General features: G+C 52.3%; 1 protein-coding gene across 3 annotated transcripts in view; it reads left to right on the top strand.

Moving 5' to 3' along the window:
- GRIK4 (glutamate ionotropic receptor kainate type subunit 4) overlaps positions 1-21,145 on the top strand; it is a 170,424-nt gene that overhangs the window by 98,049 nt on the left and 51,230 nt on the right. For 2 of the 3 annotated variants that reach the window (XR_010826147.1, XM_066981111.1), the window contains exons 3-4: positions 12,046-12,210; positions 18,172-18,269. Coding sequence is in view for 2 of the 3 variants with exons in the window: in XM_066981111.1 (XP_066837212.1) it covers positions 12,046-12,210; positions 18,172-18,269 (263 nt within the window). In the remaining variant the exon portion in view is untranslated. Of the gene's footprint in view, positions 1-9,535; positions 11,052-12,045; positions 12,211-18,171; positions 18,270-21,145 lie in introns of those variants that run through there. The other variant, XM_048063409.2, reaches the window with a different exon arrangement.

Raw genomic sequence — 21,145 nt, forward strand, 5'->3', positions numbered from 1 at the left:
GGCACCCTCGGATTATTGCAGAGTAACCTCTTAGCAAAGTCATCCTGCGATCCTTACCGCACGGCTCCAGAGAGGACAGAAATCCTCCCATCACGGCTCCTTCAGATGTGTATTTCCCGATCGTGGGCTCTCACATTTTTTCTTGTAATTACCAGCAAACTGCCTGAAAAAGAGCCGAAATGCTTCTCCCTGCCTGGCAGGAGCGCACCACCCACTGATGAGTCAGGGGAGGAAGAGCTCCCACTGCACGGCGGAGGATACTGGGGGAAAAGGGATGGGAGAAAAGAGGGAAGAATAGCTGCCAGAGAGTTGTGGAATAAATGACATTTGTTTAAAGACACATTAGAAGATTAATGACGGGAGTTAAAGTATGAAAGCAACAGGGCCTAAGTGAGGTATTAATGGAACCCATTTTCTTTGCCATCTCCTGCAGGAACTCTTTGGAAGTACAGAGGGGAAAAATCACTTTACTGTAATAACTGTTATTTATATAAGAGAACAACATTGGATGGATCAAAATGTGAGGTTTCAAGGTAATAACTGGACCCTCACAATCATTGTTATCCATTTAAAAGGCAATTTCTGGGATAGTGAATAGATGGAGGGAACAGCTCCAATCCTGTGACTGACTGTAAACGAGGTTTATTTTATTATTATTGCTATTAGCCAGTTCCCAATCTGGTAAGATTGTGTTAAGAAAAAGGGAAAAGCCTGGGAGGGCTGACGGCGGCTGATAATCATCCTTTGCAGAATTTGCCGGGACCGCTTGATGGGCTCGGTGGTGACTTAGGGCCGCGTCTCGGCTCCCCCCCGGAGTCAGTGCCAGACGTCCCATCGCAGCACCCTTGATTCACATCCCGTAAGGAGCCGGAGGCACGCAGGTGGCACGAGCTTGTACTCCCCGAGAGCGGCCCCTTCCCTCCGCCTGCAATCCGCTTGGGCAGTAGGTGGCTGCGGCGGGGCTGCGGGCACGCGGCGAGTTCCTGGCGCCAGCGAAATTCAGCCCGTGCGTTGTCACGTCCATCGGTGGCACGAGAGGGCGTGAGCCCGGCCCTTCGCAGGCATCGGGGTGGATTCACGAACGATTCATGAGGGCAGGCCGAGGGAAGCAGGAAAGGATGGTAATAATGTTCTCCATGCGGTCAAAATCTGATGGTAATTAGACCAGCTCTGGTTTTTAATGGCCATGGGGTTTGGGAGGGGCTGTGAGAGGTGAGCGGTAGCAAACCCCAGCCCCCAGGCTGGCTTTTTGCTCTCGGTCGCTCCCCGAAGCACTCGGGGTGTGAAAACCTCCCAGGCTCGGGGAGGAAACAGTAGGAAGTTGCAAAAGGGGGAAGGAAAGGGTCGGCCCTGTTTCCTATCGAGTCTCACGGAGGGAAGTGTTTTGCCCTGGATTTCACTAGGACCAGGGCTTTTCCCGTTAACTCTGTGTGCTCCTTGTCAGCTGGAGCGTGGGGCTGGGCTGTGATGTGGGTGGAAAGAGGGATGGCGAGGAGGGGTTGATGGGGATGGGAGGCCTGGGTGTTGGGTGTGTGGCAGGGGTTTGCTGTCCTGGAGGAGGCCCTGGACGCCTCCAGCGTGGGCAGAGGATGACAAGGCAGCGCTGTTTCTCCAGGCGAGTTCTGCTGGCTGGGATAATGAGAACAAATCGGATCAGCGAGGGCAGTGCACGCAGCTCGCTGTCTCAGAGATGTTCTCAGCGTTGCATTAAGGTGCCTTTTACAGATTTTGAGATCCAGGGGGAACACGGTGCCACCTGCGGCTAGCAACCCTAACTGTCCCGGTGACAGCACCAAGCACAGCCCCCAGCAGAGAAGCCCCGGCTGCCCACGGTGGGAGCCCCCCACCCCGGTTCATGCTCAGCCTTGACAGTATCGAGATGTCTGGCTAGATTCAGCTCCTCATTAAGGTGGTTGGACGTAGGAGGATTTAATGGTCTGAACCATGACTTTATTTAATTAATCAACATAAGCGTTGCGTATTTCTACCATAAACCACAGCCTATGGATAACTCTGTTGTTTAATTAAGCTTATCACTGCGAACCCGATCCAGTTCCGTGCTGCATTAATGTAACTAATCCAGCATCCTCTCAAAGAAGCATCATAGTAAACTCCAGGGGATGTAATTCACTCTGCTCAACCCCTGCTTTACAAGACAAGTGTGGTTGGTGCTGGTGCGTCTCATTTGTGACCCGGTGTTGGTGCCAACTCCTCTCTGCTCCTGCGTGAGCGCGGTGCTGCTTCCACCACCTCGTACCTGAGCTGCTGGAGTCTGCGGGACTGTTCCTATGGGTTTCTTCCATCACATTCACTAAGAACTTCTGTGTCTGGTTTGATTTAGTCCGTGCAGCTGAGCTTTTTATTTATCTTTGCTTTTTATTTTCTTTCTTTCCACCCTTTCCAGTTTTACATATTTCAAACTTTTCTCTTCCACGTTGCACAGATGCAGGGGAATCCGTAATGAGCTCCCAAGCTGAAAGCAAAATCCATTTGCCTAAAAGTGCTTCTTTTCCTACGGAAACGTGGTACTAGAAACCTAGAGATACTTTGGGAAAAGTTTGAGTAATGTTTGAGGAGATTGTGGTTATTTTCTGTTGTGCCAATGATTCTCCAGGCAGTCTTTGTCACCCCGCACAGGCACGCTCTCCAGAGGATGCGAAGACAAATTGCCTCCAGCAGGGATGTTATTGCGCATCACTTCAGGCACGAGAAACCCTTAGGTCTCTGTAGGTTCCTTGTCTTGAAAAGTAATCTAGCAACAAAGCGGAGCTGCTTTTTTTTTCCAAATGAGAGCACCCACATGAGAATGTCATGTACTGTAACTGATGCGCGTTACCTGCAGATCTCAATTCATTTCAGCTTCCCTGCGTATCCACGCGTTTCTCGACCTCTTCCGAAGGGGCACGGTGGTGTTTCTTTGCTTCGTGGAGGTACCCCGAGGAGAAATATTCAAGGAAGTTGTGTTAGAGACGGTACAGTTTGCAGGTGTCAGAAGGCTCCGTGCTAAAGGCAAAAGATGGGCTTCTGGAAACCTCGGTGGTGGCACTGTGCCTTTTCTGCTCTGAGAAGAGATCACTTGCTATTGAGCACTGCTGCCCTGCAGTCATGCATTCAGCTGCAGCGTGGATTCAGCGTTAGGGAAGTGGGCACAGGCACTGCTTGGGGGTTGGACAGGAGCCACTGTACACAAGCAAAGAAAGAAAAAGCCGTTTTCCATCAACACATCATCATTGTCGTATCAATCAGGTATACAAGCTGGGTGTAGGTGAGCTAGCATTTCCCTAGTACAAGGGATGCAAAGCGGGGGAAAACCATGTCGTAATCCAGGGCAAAGAGAATTCCTGTCTTGTTCTCCCACCCAGAAGCTGAAAGTCAGGGGAAAAAAATGCCGTGAGCAGAGCACGCCAGGGAGGAAAGGCAGGAAGACATTAAAGTAACCTATTAAATCGCTGAGGGCTGAGTGGCAAAAAATAAATAAATAGAGGCTGTGTAGATTGATGGAAATTGGATCTGAAGGGCTTCCACATCTGGTGTGGCAGCTCTTTAGCATCTCATTTCGGTGTGACTCAGCAGGAAAAGTTGTTTTTTCTGACAGTAAAACAAAGAGAGGAAAACAATCCTGAAGGGCTCGGGTGTCATTGTTTGGTAATTGGATCAAGCTCTTCCGTGTCGCTTAATACATCTGGGCTCTCTGCAGTTGGGGTGAGGTTTCCAATGTCACCTTTTCCCACCCTTGCCCATCTTCTACTCAGCTTCTCTGCAGCCACCTCCTCCTCCCGGGCCACGCTCTTCTCTTGCAGCTCTGTGCACCGACAGCTGGGCAGTGTGGGGACAAGGAGGTGCCGGCAGGTAGGACGTGGAGCTCCCCATGGGGCCGGGGCACGGAGCAGTGACTCCAAAGGCCAACTCGTGCTTGTTACGGCCAAATTGCGACCTGGTTTAGGGGCCCTGAATTGTCCTCTGTGGGTCCCGACCCTCTCAGCTGCTGGTAAAGGCTCCACGTGTAGTTTGAGCCTTCCATCCATGCCCAGCCAAGTAACACCGACCCTGGTCTTTATTTATCTTCAGGCATGTTTCTTTTGATATGCTGCCTCTCCTGGAGCTTCCAGGCTCCCCGAAGCTCAGCTAACCGCTCTCACTTGGCTTTTGCGATGCACCCGGATGCCTGGGGGTTGAAGCAGAAACGTCAGGTTTCTGTGGCACCACATAAAAAGGCTGAGGTGCTAGAGAAGGGTTTCTGAAGTCTTTTGGCATTTTACCTCTGATTATTTGCCATGTGTTCATACAAAACCTTGGGGAGACACTTCATCTCATCGCGCCTCTGTTCTTCATCCATCACAAGCGACTGAAAGCCATTCCACCTATCATTTGTCTGTCTCCCGTCTCTAAAGGCACTGTCATATTTGGGATCTGCATCCAGCATGGCAGGTCCTTGTCCTTGGGTATATCTGTTAGAGATTTGTAATAATAGCATGGGCTAATGATTTGTAACAAGAGCAGAAATGGTGCAAAATATCTGTAAGCTGTCCTTACCGGTGAGAGCAGAACCCCAGATCTCTCAGTGCATTTTTTTTCCTCTTCTCACCTTGACTTTGGGGATACATCCAAGGCTATTTGCTGTCTGTGTGTATGCGATTAATCAGCTGGCTGGGGGGAGCCTGGAAGTGGGGCCTGGTACTTCTCTATTCCATCGCTTGGTCTGAGCTGTGCCTCCTCTGCAGTGTGCTCGTGTTTGCCAACCCGGGAAAAATCAGCAAGCGGTGCCAAAACCTTAGCTAGCATCCTTGAAAGGAGGGAGATGCAGAAAGAAGAGCAAATTCGCTCTTAAATGCAAAGACACCAGGAAGGGTTAAGGGAAAAATGGTCGCAAAAGGCCTTTTCCAAACCCCTCTTACATAAATGAAACTCCACTGGCCCTAAATTCCTCTCATCCTGACGCGTGCTGGAGATTCAAGAAATGGCTCCACCTGCAAGAGGAGCAAAGTGGCCGTTTGGGCAGCGTTGCTCTCGTTGCATCGATGTCAATCCGTAAATCCCAGCGCGCTGCAGAGAGCCGCGTGGCTGCCACTGAAATACGGCCACCTCTGGGGACAGAGCCCCGGGCTGTTGTGACGATCTGTCTTGTAGGTACAGAACATGCTTTATTGTGTGTATGTGACCGGGAAAGCGTGCTGCATCGTCTGGGACTCTGCAGCCGCTTCCCAGCCTCCAGAGCCCCACGGCTGCGTTGTGCATTGCCACCTCTCCGATCTCTGATTATAGCTATAAATCCTGGTGGACTTTCCCCATTTGTTTGTTGGCATTCCTTTTTTTTTTTAAGCTTAGAATTTTCTGCGTTGTTTCTTCCTTCGTTATTCTTTTTTGTTTGCCTGGCAGTGGCACTTGGGGGTTGTGTGGTTATTTTTCTTGTATTTATGCTCTCTCCTGACTTAATTAAGATCTTGCTTCTTCACTGGGCTCGCCAAATTTGCTGGCCCCACCAGGTCTTCCCACTGCTCTCTTCCTAAAAAATCACAGCTGCTGCTGGTCACCTGGGACCAAGAAAATGGGCAGAAAATCTTCCTCATGAAACTCAACTCAGCTTGATGCTACTGAAGCAAGAGACAGGCAGGAAAACCATGTTCACAACTTCAGTGGATTTAGGCTGCTTTCCTAAGAAAACAAGACTTAGGCACTAATTCTGACTGCGTGTGGATACGGGTAAGTGTCCAGCCAGGAGCTGCAGTTCTGTGGCAGATTGTAGTCCGGTTCGACAGATATTTGGGAAATGGAGAGCCCCGTTACGAACACCTCCTGCCGTGAGCAGGGTGGCAGGGGAAGCAGCAAGGCGCCACGCCACCACGTGCACCCAGGCTGTGATGGTCTCAGGGATGGAGTTGCCTGGCTCTTGCTGGGAGATTTTGGGCCCTTGTTTGCTTCCATGTGCAATTTCTGTGCCTGGGCTCTTGGGATGCCTGCAGAGAGTGGTGTCCCACCGCGCCTTCCCGTCGCTCTGTTTTTAGCATTAGACCTTCACCTCCTTCTCTTTTCTACTCACACAAGGCGGACAGCCCTTCTTGTTCCTTCCCCCAGCCTGTCCCCCTGTAGCCTCCAGCACCCCTTTCTTCCAGTGTCCTGACTGGTATTCCCTGCCTCAGCCTGACCCTGCACCTCAGGGAGGTTCAAGCAGCGATCTCTCCTTCTCACTGCTTTTTCTCCTCATTTTTGGGAAGTCCCTTGAGGGATTTCTCAAGGGATTAAATGTGACGTATCTGGTTGCAAAGGCGTTGTTTGAATTTGCAGCTCGGGATTTATCAGTAGCTGCGGTCTGGGGCAGTGGAAACCCCCAGCAGTTTGCTGGCTGGCTTTGGAGGAGCTGGGTTTGCTGTCCTGCTTCTGCACGAGAGGAGAGATCCAGGTCTGGACGTAGCATTTCCATGTCAGACCCCTTTCTCATCCCTTTGCGCACCTCCGCTCCTGTCTCCGAGCTCAGGTGCTTCACTGGCTGCCTCCTGGCAAGCTTAGTATCCAGAAAAAAGCAGGCGGTCGTTGTGGGAAGAGCAGGACCTTGTCTCCTGAGTGGGTTTTCCTCCTTGCAGATGAGCAAAGGAGTGAGAGGATGAGATGAGACCTGTCTTACAGATGCTTTTTCCTTGCCAGAGGACTCGGCAGAGCTTTTACCTGCCCAAACCAACGTGGCCGTGGGGTTCCCAGCTCTGCAGAGAGAGCTTGAGGAGGGCAGAGGAGGGAAGCAGCATTGCCTGGCTCCCTGGAAACTCCCCCTCCCAGAGACCGCCGTTCTGCTTTTATGTACACAAAGCAATTATTAAAGAAGAGAAAAGGGAGGCTGCATTTCAAGCAGCAGAAACTAAAGCCCTGAGCTGTTTTTATCACGTCTCCCCTTCCCCGTCTCTCCTGAATTCGCTCTCTTTGGATAGCAGGAAGGAGAGGGAAGCTCCATTTAAATGCAGATTTCAAATGCTGGCCAAGAGCAATAAATAGCCCTGCGCTGCGCTGATCAGACAAACATTATCCAGTCTCTTTGTCTGTGAAGCAGCGAGTTTATGTTTTTAGATTTTCTTTTTCCTCGATGAGATCTTCTTTCCTCTCCGAGTGATAGCATATTGACAACTTTTTATTTTAATTTTAAGCAGCACTTCAGAGATTGTAATGGCAACACAATCCCACCTGTTTCTCCGCTGGAGCTATACTTGGCAGCCCTGTAATGAGGAAGTCTGCAAATTCCCTATCGTTTGCTGTATTGACAGCCTGAAGGGCTGATGCTGTATGCAGTGGAGGGGAAGCCTGCAAAACAAGGCGGTCCTGCACCCGTCTTCAGCCTGTTGTCCCCCCAGATGAGCCCGGAGCCTCTTGTTGGTTGAGTTAATTTGGTGTTAATGAGGTCAGGAGCGGGCGCAGGTGGGTTTGGGGTGGTGGTGGTGGCAAAAGGGGTTGGGGAGCAGCAGGTGGATGGGCAGGAAGAGGAAGAAGAGAAGGGAAGGCTTGGAGCTGTGGGGCAATTCCTCATGGCCCAGGGCATCTCCTGGGGCTGGTGAGTCCCAGCAGGACATGTGAGCTTTGAAGGGCGTTACGGCTTTCTGCTGTGTCTCGGTTCCAGGATCGGCTCCTGGAGAGGCGTTGGCTCTTCTAAGTGTCGAGATCTGGTTGAGAGGAGGTGACAATTCTTGGCCATTCATCGCGGGAGCACGGCGGGTGTGAGGACTGTGCTTACAGTATGAATCGGAAGAGGTCGGAGGTTGGATCTCAACCTGTCAGAGGAGAGACCGGAGAAATAGCGTGGGGGGCTTTACATCTTCCTAACTCAGAGGGACAGCTATGGACGGTGAAATCCCGTGTCTGCTCAGCCAGGCCATTGCTAAACCTCTGTCTCCAAGCCACCAGAATGGAGATGTGTTTGTGCACATTTGTGTTTCTGAGCTTGGTGTTACGTCTCGGCGGCATGGAGAGCCTCTGAGGAAATTCAACAACGCTTAATAAAGTTAACGGGGGAAGGTCAGCTGCACGCTGCTTGTCGTAGCAGTGTACAAACCTCCCCGTAGCATCTGTTCCCTGTTATTATTATAAAAATGCTGCTTCATTAGATGTTGCTCGGGCCATGAATTAAGCAGTGATACGCGGTAAGACTTGAATCATGCTGGGCTTGTCAGCGTGCGCGTGCCCTGAGCCCAGCGGCTGGCACCCTGGGGAGCCACGTGGCTGAGGGGAACAGAAAAATAAAGGCTTTCTGCTTTTTTTTAGTGCTGCTTGAAACCCAGCTGAGGGTGGAAAGGACTGAATTTGGGTGTCTGTGAACCGGCTGGTGCGTTTAATAGGATGAGTTGCTGTGTCTCAGCTGTCTGGAACCACACATTCTGACAGCACCGCCTGTCCCCCGACAGCTTTTTGGCCAAAAGGAGTGGGACTGAGATGTCCAGGGCAATGAATGCCCATCCTTCTCCTGGAGGAGATTCTTCAGGGCAAGAGGAGAAAAGCAGAGTTGGAGCACCTGCCTCTCGTACTGCTGTGGCTGCGCTCTGCTTAAGGGGAGTGAAAATACCGCAGCCAAATGTCAGCTCCCCGGGGCACGTCAGGGCAGCCACGTGTGCCCGTGCCGCGGGTCAGGGCTTCTTGAATTTAAGGAGGTCACATCTGGGGACTGTCTAAAATCCGTCCGGGCAAAGCTCTCGTGTCCCTGTGCCCCCGAGGGCTGGGAGATCCCGGAGGTGAGAGTGATGGATGTAGGAGAGGCGAGGGGTGGATCCTGCGGTTCCCAGAGGCGCCATCGTGCCACCTTGCGTGTCTCTGGCTACCAGCGGTGCCTCTCTTCTGGTTCTGGCTATTGAATCACCAACTCGGAGCATTTAATTTGAAATTCGGGCTCGCTGGAAACTTCAAATTAAGAAGTCCCTTGCTGCTCGACTCCTGAGCGACTGTAAGGCAACTGTTTCCAGTGCACATCCAAAGCAATAAGCTCTCCTGGCCTCTAGCCTCTGGGATTTGTGGGCTTTGCCTTAGATGTAAGGAAAACCTGGGTGTATTGACTAAAATAAGAATTATTACTCTAACAAGGAGTTTTATCCATCATGGTGGGAATACCCCCTGGGAAAAGATGTTGCCAGGCAGCTCCTCCCGAGAAAAGCTCAGCACCTCCGGTCCTCGCTGGCTCCACTTGCAATTGAGTCTCAGCCCCCGTGAAATCCCCTGCAGCCCGAACCGAGCATCGCCAGCCCCGGTGCTCTCGGCTCCTTCTGAAATATTTTCCCCATAATTCGTGGTGAAGGCAGTCGAGATTGGAGACATTTATTATGACGGGGAAGAGAGAAGTGATTTTTGAGGCCAACAAAGTTCAAAGACTTTGCTGTAAGTTTTCAGGATTAAAGATTTACTTGATGCAGCTTCCCATTTTTAATAGACAGGAATAGATGAAAGGGAATTTATATAAAGATTTTCGTTCATACTTAATGATGCCACTATTAGATGAGCTTTGCCACTGCATCCCAAGACATGAAGTTTTAAAACCAACCTTTTTTAAACATTAAATGACCTTTTCCATCCGCTCGCTCTAATACATAAAGATTAGCTCAGTCTCATTACCCAGTCTGTCCTGGGGACTGGTTTAATATGTGGTTAAAACTAACTAGTCTCCCAGAATTCAAGCAAACAAATTTTGTGGGATTACTACAAATTTTGTGGGGTTTCTTCTGCAGGAAGATGGGACACGGTGCTGCAGTTCGTTTGGCGGCTGGTCCCCGCGTGCCACCCCCACCTCCATCGTGGCATTTGGGCCGTCTGGCTGCGTCCTGCGGTGTGCAGAGAAGAGGGTTTGAGCCCCGGGTGGGCTGCAAAGCTCAGTTTCAGTCAGAACTGAACAGGGAATTTATGTATTTTTTACCAGCCATAGGGAGGTTTTCAAGATTTCCAAAAATAGCAATGAAAAAAAAAAAGAGCCATCATCCAGAACAGAGACATAATATCACTGTGCAAACATGTGTGCTTAGCTGACCCGAGGAAATTATTAGAACCACTTCAGCTTCAAGTCTTCCATTTTAAAAATGTGTTTAACTATATAGCGGTGGAAAGGCAAAGTGAAATTTGTTTGGAAAATGACAATTGAATAACAGACTTGGAAACGCTGTCCGGCTTAGTGATTGTTGAAGCCCTAAATTGCAGAATAATGAGTGTAGGATGCTGACGCACGCTCCCCCTGCCAGGCTCTAATTCTGCTCCGTCAGCACCTGGGAGGCAGGAGGCATTTTGTGATGCTCATCTGAGCACAGTGCCCTACCCTTTCCTGGAAGCAGGGCCGTGGTGAAAAGTGTACAGACACCAAATGGCTTTGCAGATGAGAAATGGGAACGGTTCAGGACCTTTTCTGCCTGCTGCTGCTTTCCCGGAGGAGGGGACCTGAGCAAGCTGCTTGGTGGGCACCTTCCTCTCCCGGCTTCCTTGTAATTAAGAGCGGTCACCAGCCGTATCGACATCTGACAAAACTTGTGATCCGTGCTCCTGGCCTCGGAGGAAAAGCACAACCTTTTTCCTTGCCTAATGAGATTGAGATTAACGGCCCGAGCCTGCAGATAACGCTGGTGCCTGCGTGCTCGCGGAGCTGGGAAGCTGGTGTCGCCTGGAGGACCGGCAACGTTCGCCAAGACATCTGTGCATCTCTTCCGAGAAGTATTGCTGCGTCACTCCTCATCAGTCCCAAGTTCAGCCACGTTCCCTATAAAATTTGGGAAGAGCAGGAAGAGGAGGAGTTCCCGAGTGGGTATTGCTGGGATGCGAAGTAAATCGGGGTAATGTGGGCCACCTCTGCCTCGCCGGCGGGGTTGGTGCCCGGTTACCTTCCACGAGGTTTATTTTCTGATTCGCAAATGGTGCAGAAAGGTGAATTTTTTGGCTGTCCCTGAAGTTACACGGAATACAGGACTGTTGGACATCAGCTTTTTAGAGCCCAGGTACACGTCCGTCCCCGTGAGGCAGACAGCTCTCCTTTTCCGTATGGCTGTGCTACGATCCCACCCGCATTTTCTAACCAGCTCTGTGCGCTCCCAAGTTTGAAAATGCAAAACTGGGTAAGTAAGAAGGCAGAAAAGGGAGAAAAAGCAGCACAACGATGCGTTTCAAAGCTTTAAGAAGGCAGCCAGCTGCTGCAGTGAGCGCCACAGTTCCCTGCCCCACAGCCCAGCGGAGCCCCGCTAATCCGCACGTGCAGGGCCTGCTCCAGCCCAGGCAGCTCTTCTGAGCGGCGTGGCTCCCTCTGGAGTGACTTCAGAAAGGGAAGACGAGCGTTGGTGCCTTTCTGATATACCCAACAAAACCCAGGCAACCTGGAGGAGAGCCCCCATGAGCCGGGGGGGGCTGCAGAAGCTGCGCCAGCTCAGTGAAAAGCTGTGATTAACGCTCGGCTCCGGCTGCTTTTTTGCCTTCCGTCAAGAAAATAAAAATACTACCCCATACAATCTCCCTCTGCCTAACACAGATTTGAGTGGGTGGGCCCAGGAGCTGAGTTCAAGAGTCAAGTGCTTTCTGTTTGAAAAATATTTGTCCCTCCCCACCCACGGCTGCCCACGTGCTTCCCGAAATATTCCAGCTATCAGCACTGATGGGCTGCTCTCAGCACAGCACCAGCGCTTTTTTATGAACAAAACGGGGCTGTCTGGGGACGTTATTTCATTATTGGTGTGTCGGGATGTGGGGCAGTGCCCTGGTCCATGCTGCTGGGGGCGGCACAGCCGGGGGTCCCGCTGCGGGAGCATCCGGAGCGCGTGGGTGCCACGGGTGCCGGCACCACCCGGAGCTGAGCAGCGTGGGCAGCCGCAGCGTGCCGGCAGGTAACGCGGCCGCTGCTGCAGAGATTTGGCCGCCCCCGTGTCTGGCAAGGCCTGGAGGTGGGCGAAGCACCGCGAAAGGCCGGGCGCGGGAGGGAGGTTGCGCTGGCAGGAGCAGTGACGCCGCTGCGGTGGCTGCTGGCACGGCGCTGGAGAGCCCGGGGGGCACACGGCCGGGGGTTTGGGGTGTGTGAAGTCCCTCTGAGCCTAACCTCTGCCATTCCCTTTGCTCCCGCAGCTGCCATCCTGGATGACCCGATGGAGTGCAGCAGAGGGGAGCGGCTCTCCATCACCCTGGCCAAGAACCGCATCAACCGCGCGCCCGAGCGGGCAGGGAAGGCCAAGGTGGAGGTGGACATCTTCGAGCTGCTGCGGGACAGCGAGTATGAGACGGCAGAAACCAGTGAGTATCTCTCCGTGGGGCTGGTCCTCCCCTGCTCTCCTCTCTGCCTCCTTTCTGGAGGCTCCTGGCACACTGCACTCGCTGCAGAGCGTGAATTTGTTATAGCCGAGGCTTGCACCCAGGTCCCACCATGAGCATTGGCATCGCTCAGCTCAGCAGTTTAGGACAAGTTATTTTCTTCACTCTGCGTGTCAGTAAACAGGAGCAGTGATACAGGAGGTGCTGCTCCGTTGTAAAGCCCTCGATGGTGTGCAAATAAGAGACTCTGGGCAAGTTCAGTGCGATTAAGTTATTTTTGACGCCCCGCGGAAGGCTGTGTGTCAGCAAACATGATGGCTCTCTCAGAGCGTTAGATTGGCAGCGGATTTGTTTACACAAAGTGGAATTTTGAAGTGATGTTTGAAATCATGTGGATTGAAAAGAGCTATTTTTGAAAGAGCAGCACGCCTTCCATGTTACTTAAAATCCTCTAATGCAAACAGGTCTCTGGGATAGGTGTTCACGTCGATGCCCAACGTGGTAACTGCACGCTGGTGAATAAAAAATCCCGGATGGTCAGTGTCCCACAGACCTCTTGGGAGCCGGAGAGACAGGGGCCAAAAGGATCTGCAAGAGATTCTGCTTGTAAAAGGGAAAAACGTTTTGCAATATGATAGCTTCTTTTTAGGATGTTTTCTGCAACAACATTTGAGTTCAGGGGAGGACTATAATTCTTTTTTATTACAAGTTGTCTTGGAGAAGCTGGAGAAATCATTTAAACAGGGATTTTAGACTCATACCCCCATGGTTCTCGCTCCCAAGCCTGCGTATCCTGTAGGGCATCCCAGGAAGGCGCAGCGGGGTGCTGTGGGTCGGAGCAGGCTGCCTTTTCCTGTAGCTTTGGTCTCGGTGCTGTGCGGTCCCGAGCATCCCCGTGCCTGGGAGCCCGGCAGGCGGGAGCAGCTCCCCAGGCAGCTGGCAGGATGGGACCAGCAGCCCGGCGGGACCAGCAGGTAGCACCTTCCTTTCCTCAATTAGCATCTGCATTATTTATAGAAGCGCTCGGTTAATAAAGCGCACGTCAGCGAGTACCTGGGCGCCTATTTATAGCGCCTGTCGCCCATCAGGCAGCCTAGATGAAGCTCGTCACGTGCAGCATCGCAGGGGGTGTTTAAAACAAGCACTTCTGTCTTTTTGGATCCCTCTCTTCAGGGTTTTCTTGGTCTTCCCATCTGGTCGGGATTGTGCAAATCTAGGCGCACTGGCTGGGTTGCCTGTAGGATGCAAAAGGGACGGGGACAGCCTGTGTGTTTCCGAGGCTCTGCTCAGTTTGTCCCAAAAAAATACTCTCTGTCTCCCAGCGAGCCTCGTAAGAAATGAGAAAATTGTAGCGTGCCTTAGCCTGCTGTGCCTTTGAAGGAGACAGTTTTCAGATCCATTCTTTTTCCTTTCTCCTAAACCCGTGGCGTGCGGCGGTGTTTCTGCGGGCTCGATCGCCAGGTGACCCCGCAGCTGTGGGGAGGGCCGGCAGCTGGGTTTCTCCGTCGCTTGCGACGTTGCTCTGGGGTTTTTCTGTTGGGATGTTTTTCCAGCAGAAGAATACTCATTTGCCGAGGAGGAAGCGTTATGCAAGAAATTGTTGATTTCAGCAAATGTGGTGTTTGGGAGAACGTGGAAATGGGATAAGGGAGGAAGAGGCAATTTTCCGTTTTGAATTTCTACCTCAGGGAGCTTTTCTTTGTTTTCCTTACTTTGATTAAAGAATATAAGAAGCAGAAACTGGAGCAAAATGACTTGATTTCGGTGAAGTGAGAACTCACAGAATCCTGCAATATGTTATTTGCCTTTTCTTCAGAGGGAAAAATGTCTGGGAGCATTTCTTACAGAAGGAAAAATCTGGATTCTGCATGATTCCGCCATTAATGTCACTGAAGTTATTCTTGATTTATTCTGCTAGCAGAGGCAAATCAGATCCTGTATCTTAAATATCAAGCCTTTCATAGCTTTCAATTGTCTGACTTTTCAGTTTTAACACAGCACTGATATTTGTTATCGCACGTAATATTAATAAAAGCAGTTTAGGTATTTTAACCTATGGCTGCAAAGCAGTTGGACAGCTGTTTAATAATACTGTCCTCAGATTTCATGCCCTTTGAAATCCCCCTTAAATATCACAGCACGCTCACCTGGCTGGCCTAGGAATGCTGCTGCCACAGCCCGTCGTGGTGTTCTGCGTACGACTGGAGCTTTAGGAGGGGAAAGACTTTTTGAGACTTGGTTTTCCAAGCTATTTTCCTTCCTTTTTTCTCCTGACTGACTCAGGCATCTTCCTGTTAGGGACCACAGAATCACAGTTCCCGTAGCAGGTAAAATCTGAGTCAATCTTAATCATATTCATGCCCGATTTGCCATTTCAGTTCTATGTATGAATGAAGACAAACATTGACTGTTCCCGTAAGCGACACCTGTAAAGCCCTGTGCTTCGAGATGGGTTTGTAGTGGAAGGTTGGGGATTGAGCTGTTTTGCCCTTCTAAGTAAAGCTTGTTTTCTCTTTGTGTTTGATGTTTCAGCTCCTTTTACAGAGATCCAAAACAGCTCGTTTAATCGTGTCTTTATCTAAAACACCTTATTCCTTTTGATGCCAAGGGAGGGACAGGTTTTCTACTTGTCACCCTGTCCCCTATCGTTTCATCCTTCTTCTCAGCATCCCTCTGTTGTTAATCCCAACATTTCAGGGCAGGCCAGCAGCCAGAGTGAGCAACTAGATGATTTTTAATTTCCATTTATTCACGCTGCTATTTCAGAGCCCATTCAGTGACATTGGTTCAAATGTGCTAAGAACTGTCCCATCATTTTTGTGATCGTGTTGGAGTTTGCATTTAAGCCAGCTGCAGCTGATGGGCTGGTTGTGTTGCTGCTAGGAAGCATGAAGGGTGCTGCAGGGAGCCCTCCTGGCACTCTCCATACCGCTTTCTCTTTATGCACTTGGTGTTTTTTGCACGAGAAGCCCATCCTGACCGCTCCCCGTTGTTCAAGATCCCCTGAAATATTTTGCAATCGTGGAAACGCCGAGGTAACTGCATACCTTCCCTGCTCATTTATTTTCAATTAGAGGCAAGAAGCTTCTTTGCCTGCCACCTCCAACCCTCGCATCAGGTGTCTGTATGCAGCGAAGGAGGTGCTGTGCTCTGCACCGCAGGGGGATGCTCACACCGGAGCGCTGTCAGCTCTGCTTCGTGCAAGCGGGGCTCGTGAAAATGCTTCCAAAGCACCCCGAGGTCCTGGGAGGGCACTGCCTGACCAAGTGGGTGTGCTCACGTGTTTGTCTTTGAACCCAAAATGGTACAACAACAAGTGGGTAGTGCTTGCATTATATATGCCTGTGCATCCACGTGGGTGGTTTTTAACATTCGCGTGCGTGTGAAGTCACCCCGGGGTCCAGTATTTGGTGGGATTTTGAGTTCTGGAGCCCATGAAAATTGGATGCTACCTCGGGCAGAGGTACGTGAGTTTGCATCGACCGACACCGTGTCCTGCACAGCATACAGCCTGCGTGGCGCCCGTGTGCTGGGGTACAAGCAGCCTGGAGTGGCAGGGGCTATGCCAGCGTTTGGGGTTTTGCTCTGTGCAGTTATCAGGGATGGGTTTCGGTACCGAGCCGACGTTCCTGGAAGCGTCTGTCTGAATCCACCCTGCCCACGGTGGTAGCAGGGTTAAGACTCCTCCTCCTGCAGAGACCAACGGCGCCAGGTAATGTTGTGAAATGGGGAACGTGTTTGGATTACAGGAGGAGAAGCTCTCCTCGACATGGTCGAGGCCTTTGCCTCGGGCGCCTCCGCTTTGTTTCCACTCACTTTCCTTAATTTCGCTGGATGTTACACCCTTGGAGAGCGAAGCGGGTGCTTTTTCTTCTGACAGCTGTTGCATCTCCGTTGCTATGGCTACTTAACCCACTTTTTGTTCTCGGCGGGCGAGATGAGAAGAAAAGCGCTCGCCAAACTTTCTCCTGCGTGCTCAAAGCAATTCCCCCCCCCCCCCAAGGACTTTTGCCCCGCCGACCCTGGCTGAGCAGGGCTCGGCAGCCCCTTCTTGTTGGTGCTGAGCACAGAGCACCCAGGGGGCCGCCGCTGTCTGCTGGGCGCCACTGAGACGGCGTGTGGGGTTTTCAAACGCCGGGGCTCTTACTCGAAAGGATCTCCTTGAAGAGGTCTAAGTGCCTGTAAATTTTTAAGCAGAGAGGAAAAGCGAGCGCTGGGTTCCTTTGAAGATGCCACAGGAAAATATCGCTCGTGTTCTGCTTCAGGCTGAGACGGTGCAGGGCGAGAGCGCGCGGAGGGGAGGAAAGCCCCAGGGAAGGTGTTCGCCTATCATGGGCACTTTCTGTGAGAAGTCGGGGCAATTACCATGCGCAGGGACGTGGTAATGTATGGAGGTTTTTTCTAAGTAGTGCTTGGAGAGAAGTAAAACAAAAATTCCCCAAAGGGACAAACTCGGGTTTTGGCTTCGTAATTCGGCCATGAAGATACAGAGGCTTGTGGAGCGTAAGGCTGGAAAGGACCACCTCAACTGTCTGATCTGGTCTTCTGCAGAAAGTGGGCTGTAGGCATCGGACTACTGAACGCTACACCCAGCCCTGTATCTTGCTGGTTTAAAAAACAAAACAAAACCAAAAGCAGCACAGTGTATGCCCTCACCTCATGTCCAGCCTTGATTTAAGGACCTGAAGCTGATAGAAAACCTGCTCTGCTCCGTGGTATGACAGTTTCGATGATGAATTCTCTTCACTACGAAAAAAATATGTTCTGGTTTGAGTTTTTCTAGCTCTTCTTTCCAGCTGTTGAACAGAGCTAACTTCTTACAGCCACCGGTACGTAAACCGGAGACCTGAAGGGGCTGCGCGCTGAGGTGGACCAGCCATGCCGTACTGAAGAGGCAGCATGTTTAAAATCTCCGCTTTTCGATATCTTGGTTTGGTTTTACATATGATGACGTTGTGAGATTGCTCCTGCCAGCACTGATAAGTAGCTGTGGTGCCTCGCTTCTCCCCCGTGGTATCGTCTTTATTCAGGAAGAAGTCGCTCGGTGCTCATTGAGCAGCTTTGTCTGCCCGCTGTTCCTGCGGCTTCTCCTGTCCAGGGAGAAAGGATCCGTGCGTGGTGGTGCTGAAGCCGCGGCTGGCAGCAAGCCTTCCTGGGCCCTGGGATCCAGGCACGAGGGGCTTTGCCTTCTGTTTGCAAGCAAAGTGCTCCAGAGCAGCGTTTCGGAGCGACACGGCGGGTTGGGATTGCAGCGGGCAGGTGCCGCCAGCTGGGGTAGTCCTTGGAGCGCCACTCGGCCGGAATTTGTGCAGCAAATTAAAAGGACAAAAGGTTGCAGTTTAGCCCGGGAAGCTTGAGGGAAGAGATTTAACTTCTTCATTTTGTCAGGGCCTTTTGATTGTTTTGCTGACCTTGGTGGCACGGAGCCAGAAGATTAACTACTGCCAGAAAAAAAAAAATAAAAAAAAAAAAATCAAACCCGGTAATGTGATCCTTAGCATTGCCACTGAGCTCTGCAGAGGATGAGGGACCAAATTCAGACAAGTTTGTTTGCTGCTGGAGGACTCTTTGAAGCGAGGTCACTGCTGCCTTTAGTGGCCTCCATAAACTTCAGTTTACATCGTCCCTGGAGCGTAATAGCAGGTGGCGAAAAAAAGCAAAATTTTAAGAGAGAAACCCTTGTTCTCAGTCGGGGGTGGGGATGTGGGGTTTGGGGGAGAGCTTGGGGGGGATCTGGAAATGCTGGGGAGAGACGGAGAGGTGGATGCCACAGGCAGGGTGACTGCTTCGGAGGGAACAGGGGGATTTCGGGGGGACACGAATGGCAGGGAGTGTATTGTGTGTGTGCAGGAGGCGATGCTGTGCCGAGCAAGGTGAAGCAGGTGCTGCCAGCTGGAAGCAGGGTGGAATCTAACGCACGTTTCATCTCTCTGCTGCCCACAGTGTGCCAGATCCTTCCCAAAGGGGTGGTAGGCGTCCTGGGACCTTCCTCCAGCCCAGCCTCCAGCTCTATTATCAGCAATATCTGCGGGGAGAAAGAGGTAAGTGGGCAAATCCTGTGCTGGGGCCCCGCAGAGATCCTGCCCCCGCTCCCCATCCTGCACCCGCCGGCTGCCGGGTGCTGCTGGGGCTCCCTGGGGGCGCAGCGTTTGGCTGGGGGTTTAGGAACCCTGCATCAGGGTTTTGAAGTTCCCACTACCCTGAGCAGCGATGCCATCGTGCAGACCCCAGCAGAAGGGCTTTCTGCAGCCGAGAGGGTTTCAGCTGAGACCGTCGTGTCCGTGTTGAGTCCCAGCCGACTGCAGACCCAACGTCCAGCTCTGCCTCCTCCCTCGCCTTGCTCTGCCTCTGCCATTTCTTGTTCAACCCTGGCACTCCTTTTGCCTCCTCTCCTCTCCATCCCTGCTCCCCAGGCCCTCTCCAGCCGGTGCCCACGTGCCCCACCACCCCCAGTGCTTTCTGTCCTCGCGTCCCAGCTGCGGGGCAGCGCGGGGATGCTGCTGGGGGCAGCGACCAGCCCGTGGCACTGCAGGGCACCCTTGGCAGAGGGGCCTTGCTGTAGGCATCTATTTGCTGTGCCTTCTGATGATCAGAGCTGGCAGGTTGGTTTATCTCCCCTCCTCTTAATGCTCACGTTCTTGCAGGTTCTTCTTTTGCCATTTCCTCTCTCACTTCTGCCTCCCTGGTCCTTGTTTTCGTCTCTGTCACCTTTAGCTTCAGCTTCCCTCACGTGCAGTGCCGATGTCAGTATCAGTGCTGACGGGTGCAAGACCCCAGCTTGCTCTGGAGGATGCAGATCCCAGTCCAAGGGACTTTGTGTGTGTCACTCTGTGCACTTTTTGCGCAGTCCCCTTGGGAAGCTGCACCCCTTTCCACCTGCTGCTGTTCCACCAGTGCAAGCCCTATAAATCTGCGTCCAGGCTGCGTGCCTGATTTAGTGCTTTATAAGCCTTGAACTGTCTTGCACTGATCTAGCTCTGGTCACGGGGAAGAAATTGAATTCTCTTCTCCCAGTTCATCCCTTTAAAGCCAGATAACGTCTCTCAGCCCTTTGGTGGGCGTTCGGGAGCTTCCAAGCGAGGGGAGTGCCTGAACGGAGCACTGGAAGTAACTTGCATTCACAAATGAGTGCTGTCCTTTGTTCCGTGAGAGCTGCAAGTGCTGAGGAGATGGAGGAGGTCTGTTAGACCTAGTGCTCTGGGCTACAGCGGGATGGGTCTCCTGAGTGTATTTTGCAGTGCTTTCTGCAGTTAAACGTCCCAGACACGTGCTCCATCCCAGGCAAAGGCAACTCTGCAGTAACGGATTGCAAATGTTTTTCCCCTAAAATCCCCATTCAGAGTCTGATCTAAGTCCCTTTATTTTCCCAGAATGAAAGGCGAGTGCTAGCGCGCTTCCGAGGTACTTGATTCTTGAGCGTGATCCCAGCTGCCCTCCCAGTGATGTAAACCCGCAGCAACTCCCTGTGATTTATATCACGGGAGCATCGCTCGGTGCCGTCGTGCTAAATGCGGCGTAGCGGCCCAGCCGGAGACGTCACACTCAGACCTCCACAGGTGAAGGAGAGAGAAAGTGTCCCATAGTGCTGCTCGGGCACCGGCTGGAGGAGTGACGGGCCTGATGCTCACCAGGAGCCTGGGGAAAACCTGGGGGAGGCACCTACATCTCCTGCGGCGCCTTGCCTGCCAAAGATTCCCTTCCCTCCTGCCCAAGGAGGGGAGCTACAGGGGGCAGAGCCCTGGGGAAGGAGAGGAGGGCTCGGAGCGGGAGCTGCAGCCAGGGCTGCCATCAGCTCGGGGTGGTGGCCGCCTTCCCCCCCCATCCACATCTCTCTCTTAGCGGTTGCTGCTGCAGGTCTCAGACTCCGTCTGGTTCCCAGAAGCGACCAACAGGCTCGTACAGGAGCTGCCCTGTCTGCTTTGCTTACAGGAATTTGTCTTTTCTTGCGCTCTGCTCCTCCCCTGCTAACAGAGCTCGGGATGAGGGCTGCAGCGTGAAATCGAGGCAGATAGCAGCTTCTTGCTCTTTAACTTTCCTGTTGCTAACCAAACAGCTTACGCTGCCAACGAAGCAGCCATCACAACCTACTGATGGCCTTTCCCAAGAGGAGAGAGATCGGAGGCACGGGATGATAGCTTCTGGAAGGGCTAATAATGGAAGAAAAGAGGACTTGACAGTCCTCTAATGAAGCAGAAGCAGATGTTTCCCTTTCTGTCCTCCATTTCTTCCAAATAATTCACTCAGCAAAAGGGAAATGATGTTACTGGCCCCCACTTGGCTGCCCCCCCGGTGTCTGGGTTCCCGTGGTGCAGGGTGGCAGCGGAGCTGCTCGCAGGGAGCCCGGAGGCTGTCCTGCAGCGCGGTGGCATCCCCGTTCCCCTGCCCCCAGCACCCTGGGAAGAAACATCCCTCTCCCACCTCCTGCTCTGCTTTATTAACGACAAGCACAGCGATATTGGGACTGGTGGTTACAGCCCTGCTGGAGCTTGCCCGCTGCACAGCCACCTGTTACCTCGCTGCTGATCAAAAAACCCCAAAGCTTCTGGCCGCTGCATCTGTTCCTCTCTCTCGCGAGCCTTAGCGGCGCAGGGTCATCGTGTTCCTCCCTTCATCTCTCCTAATTACCTGGTGGCACGCGGGGACTGCAGGCGGAGGCGGCCGGGCAGCCCTTCAGCCAGGCAGCACAGCCCAGCACCGGCTGGGCACCTGCCTGCGAAGCAGCCTCCGCATTTACCCAGGCAGCGAGCCCGAAACGAAGTGCGGGCCCGGCTACAATTAGTACCCAGTCTAATTAGGCTGAAGTCATCCGGAATGGTTTCCTGTGCTGTAATCACAAACCCCGTTGCCTTTCTCTGAGTGGCTCAGCAAGACTTTTCCTGATCCACTCCTTCCCGTGGCTTCTCGGGGCTGTGATAAT

Source organism: Anser cygnoides, chromosome 21 (genome assembly GCF_040182565.1).
Source record: "Anser cygnoides isolate HZ-2024a breed goose chromosome 21, Taihu_goose_T2T_genome, whole genome shotgun sequence".
Classification (NCBI taxonomy): Eukaryota; Metazoa; Chordata; class Aves; order Anseriformes; family Anatidae; genus Anser; species Anser cygnoides.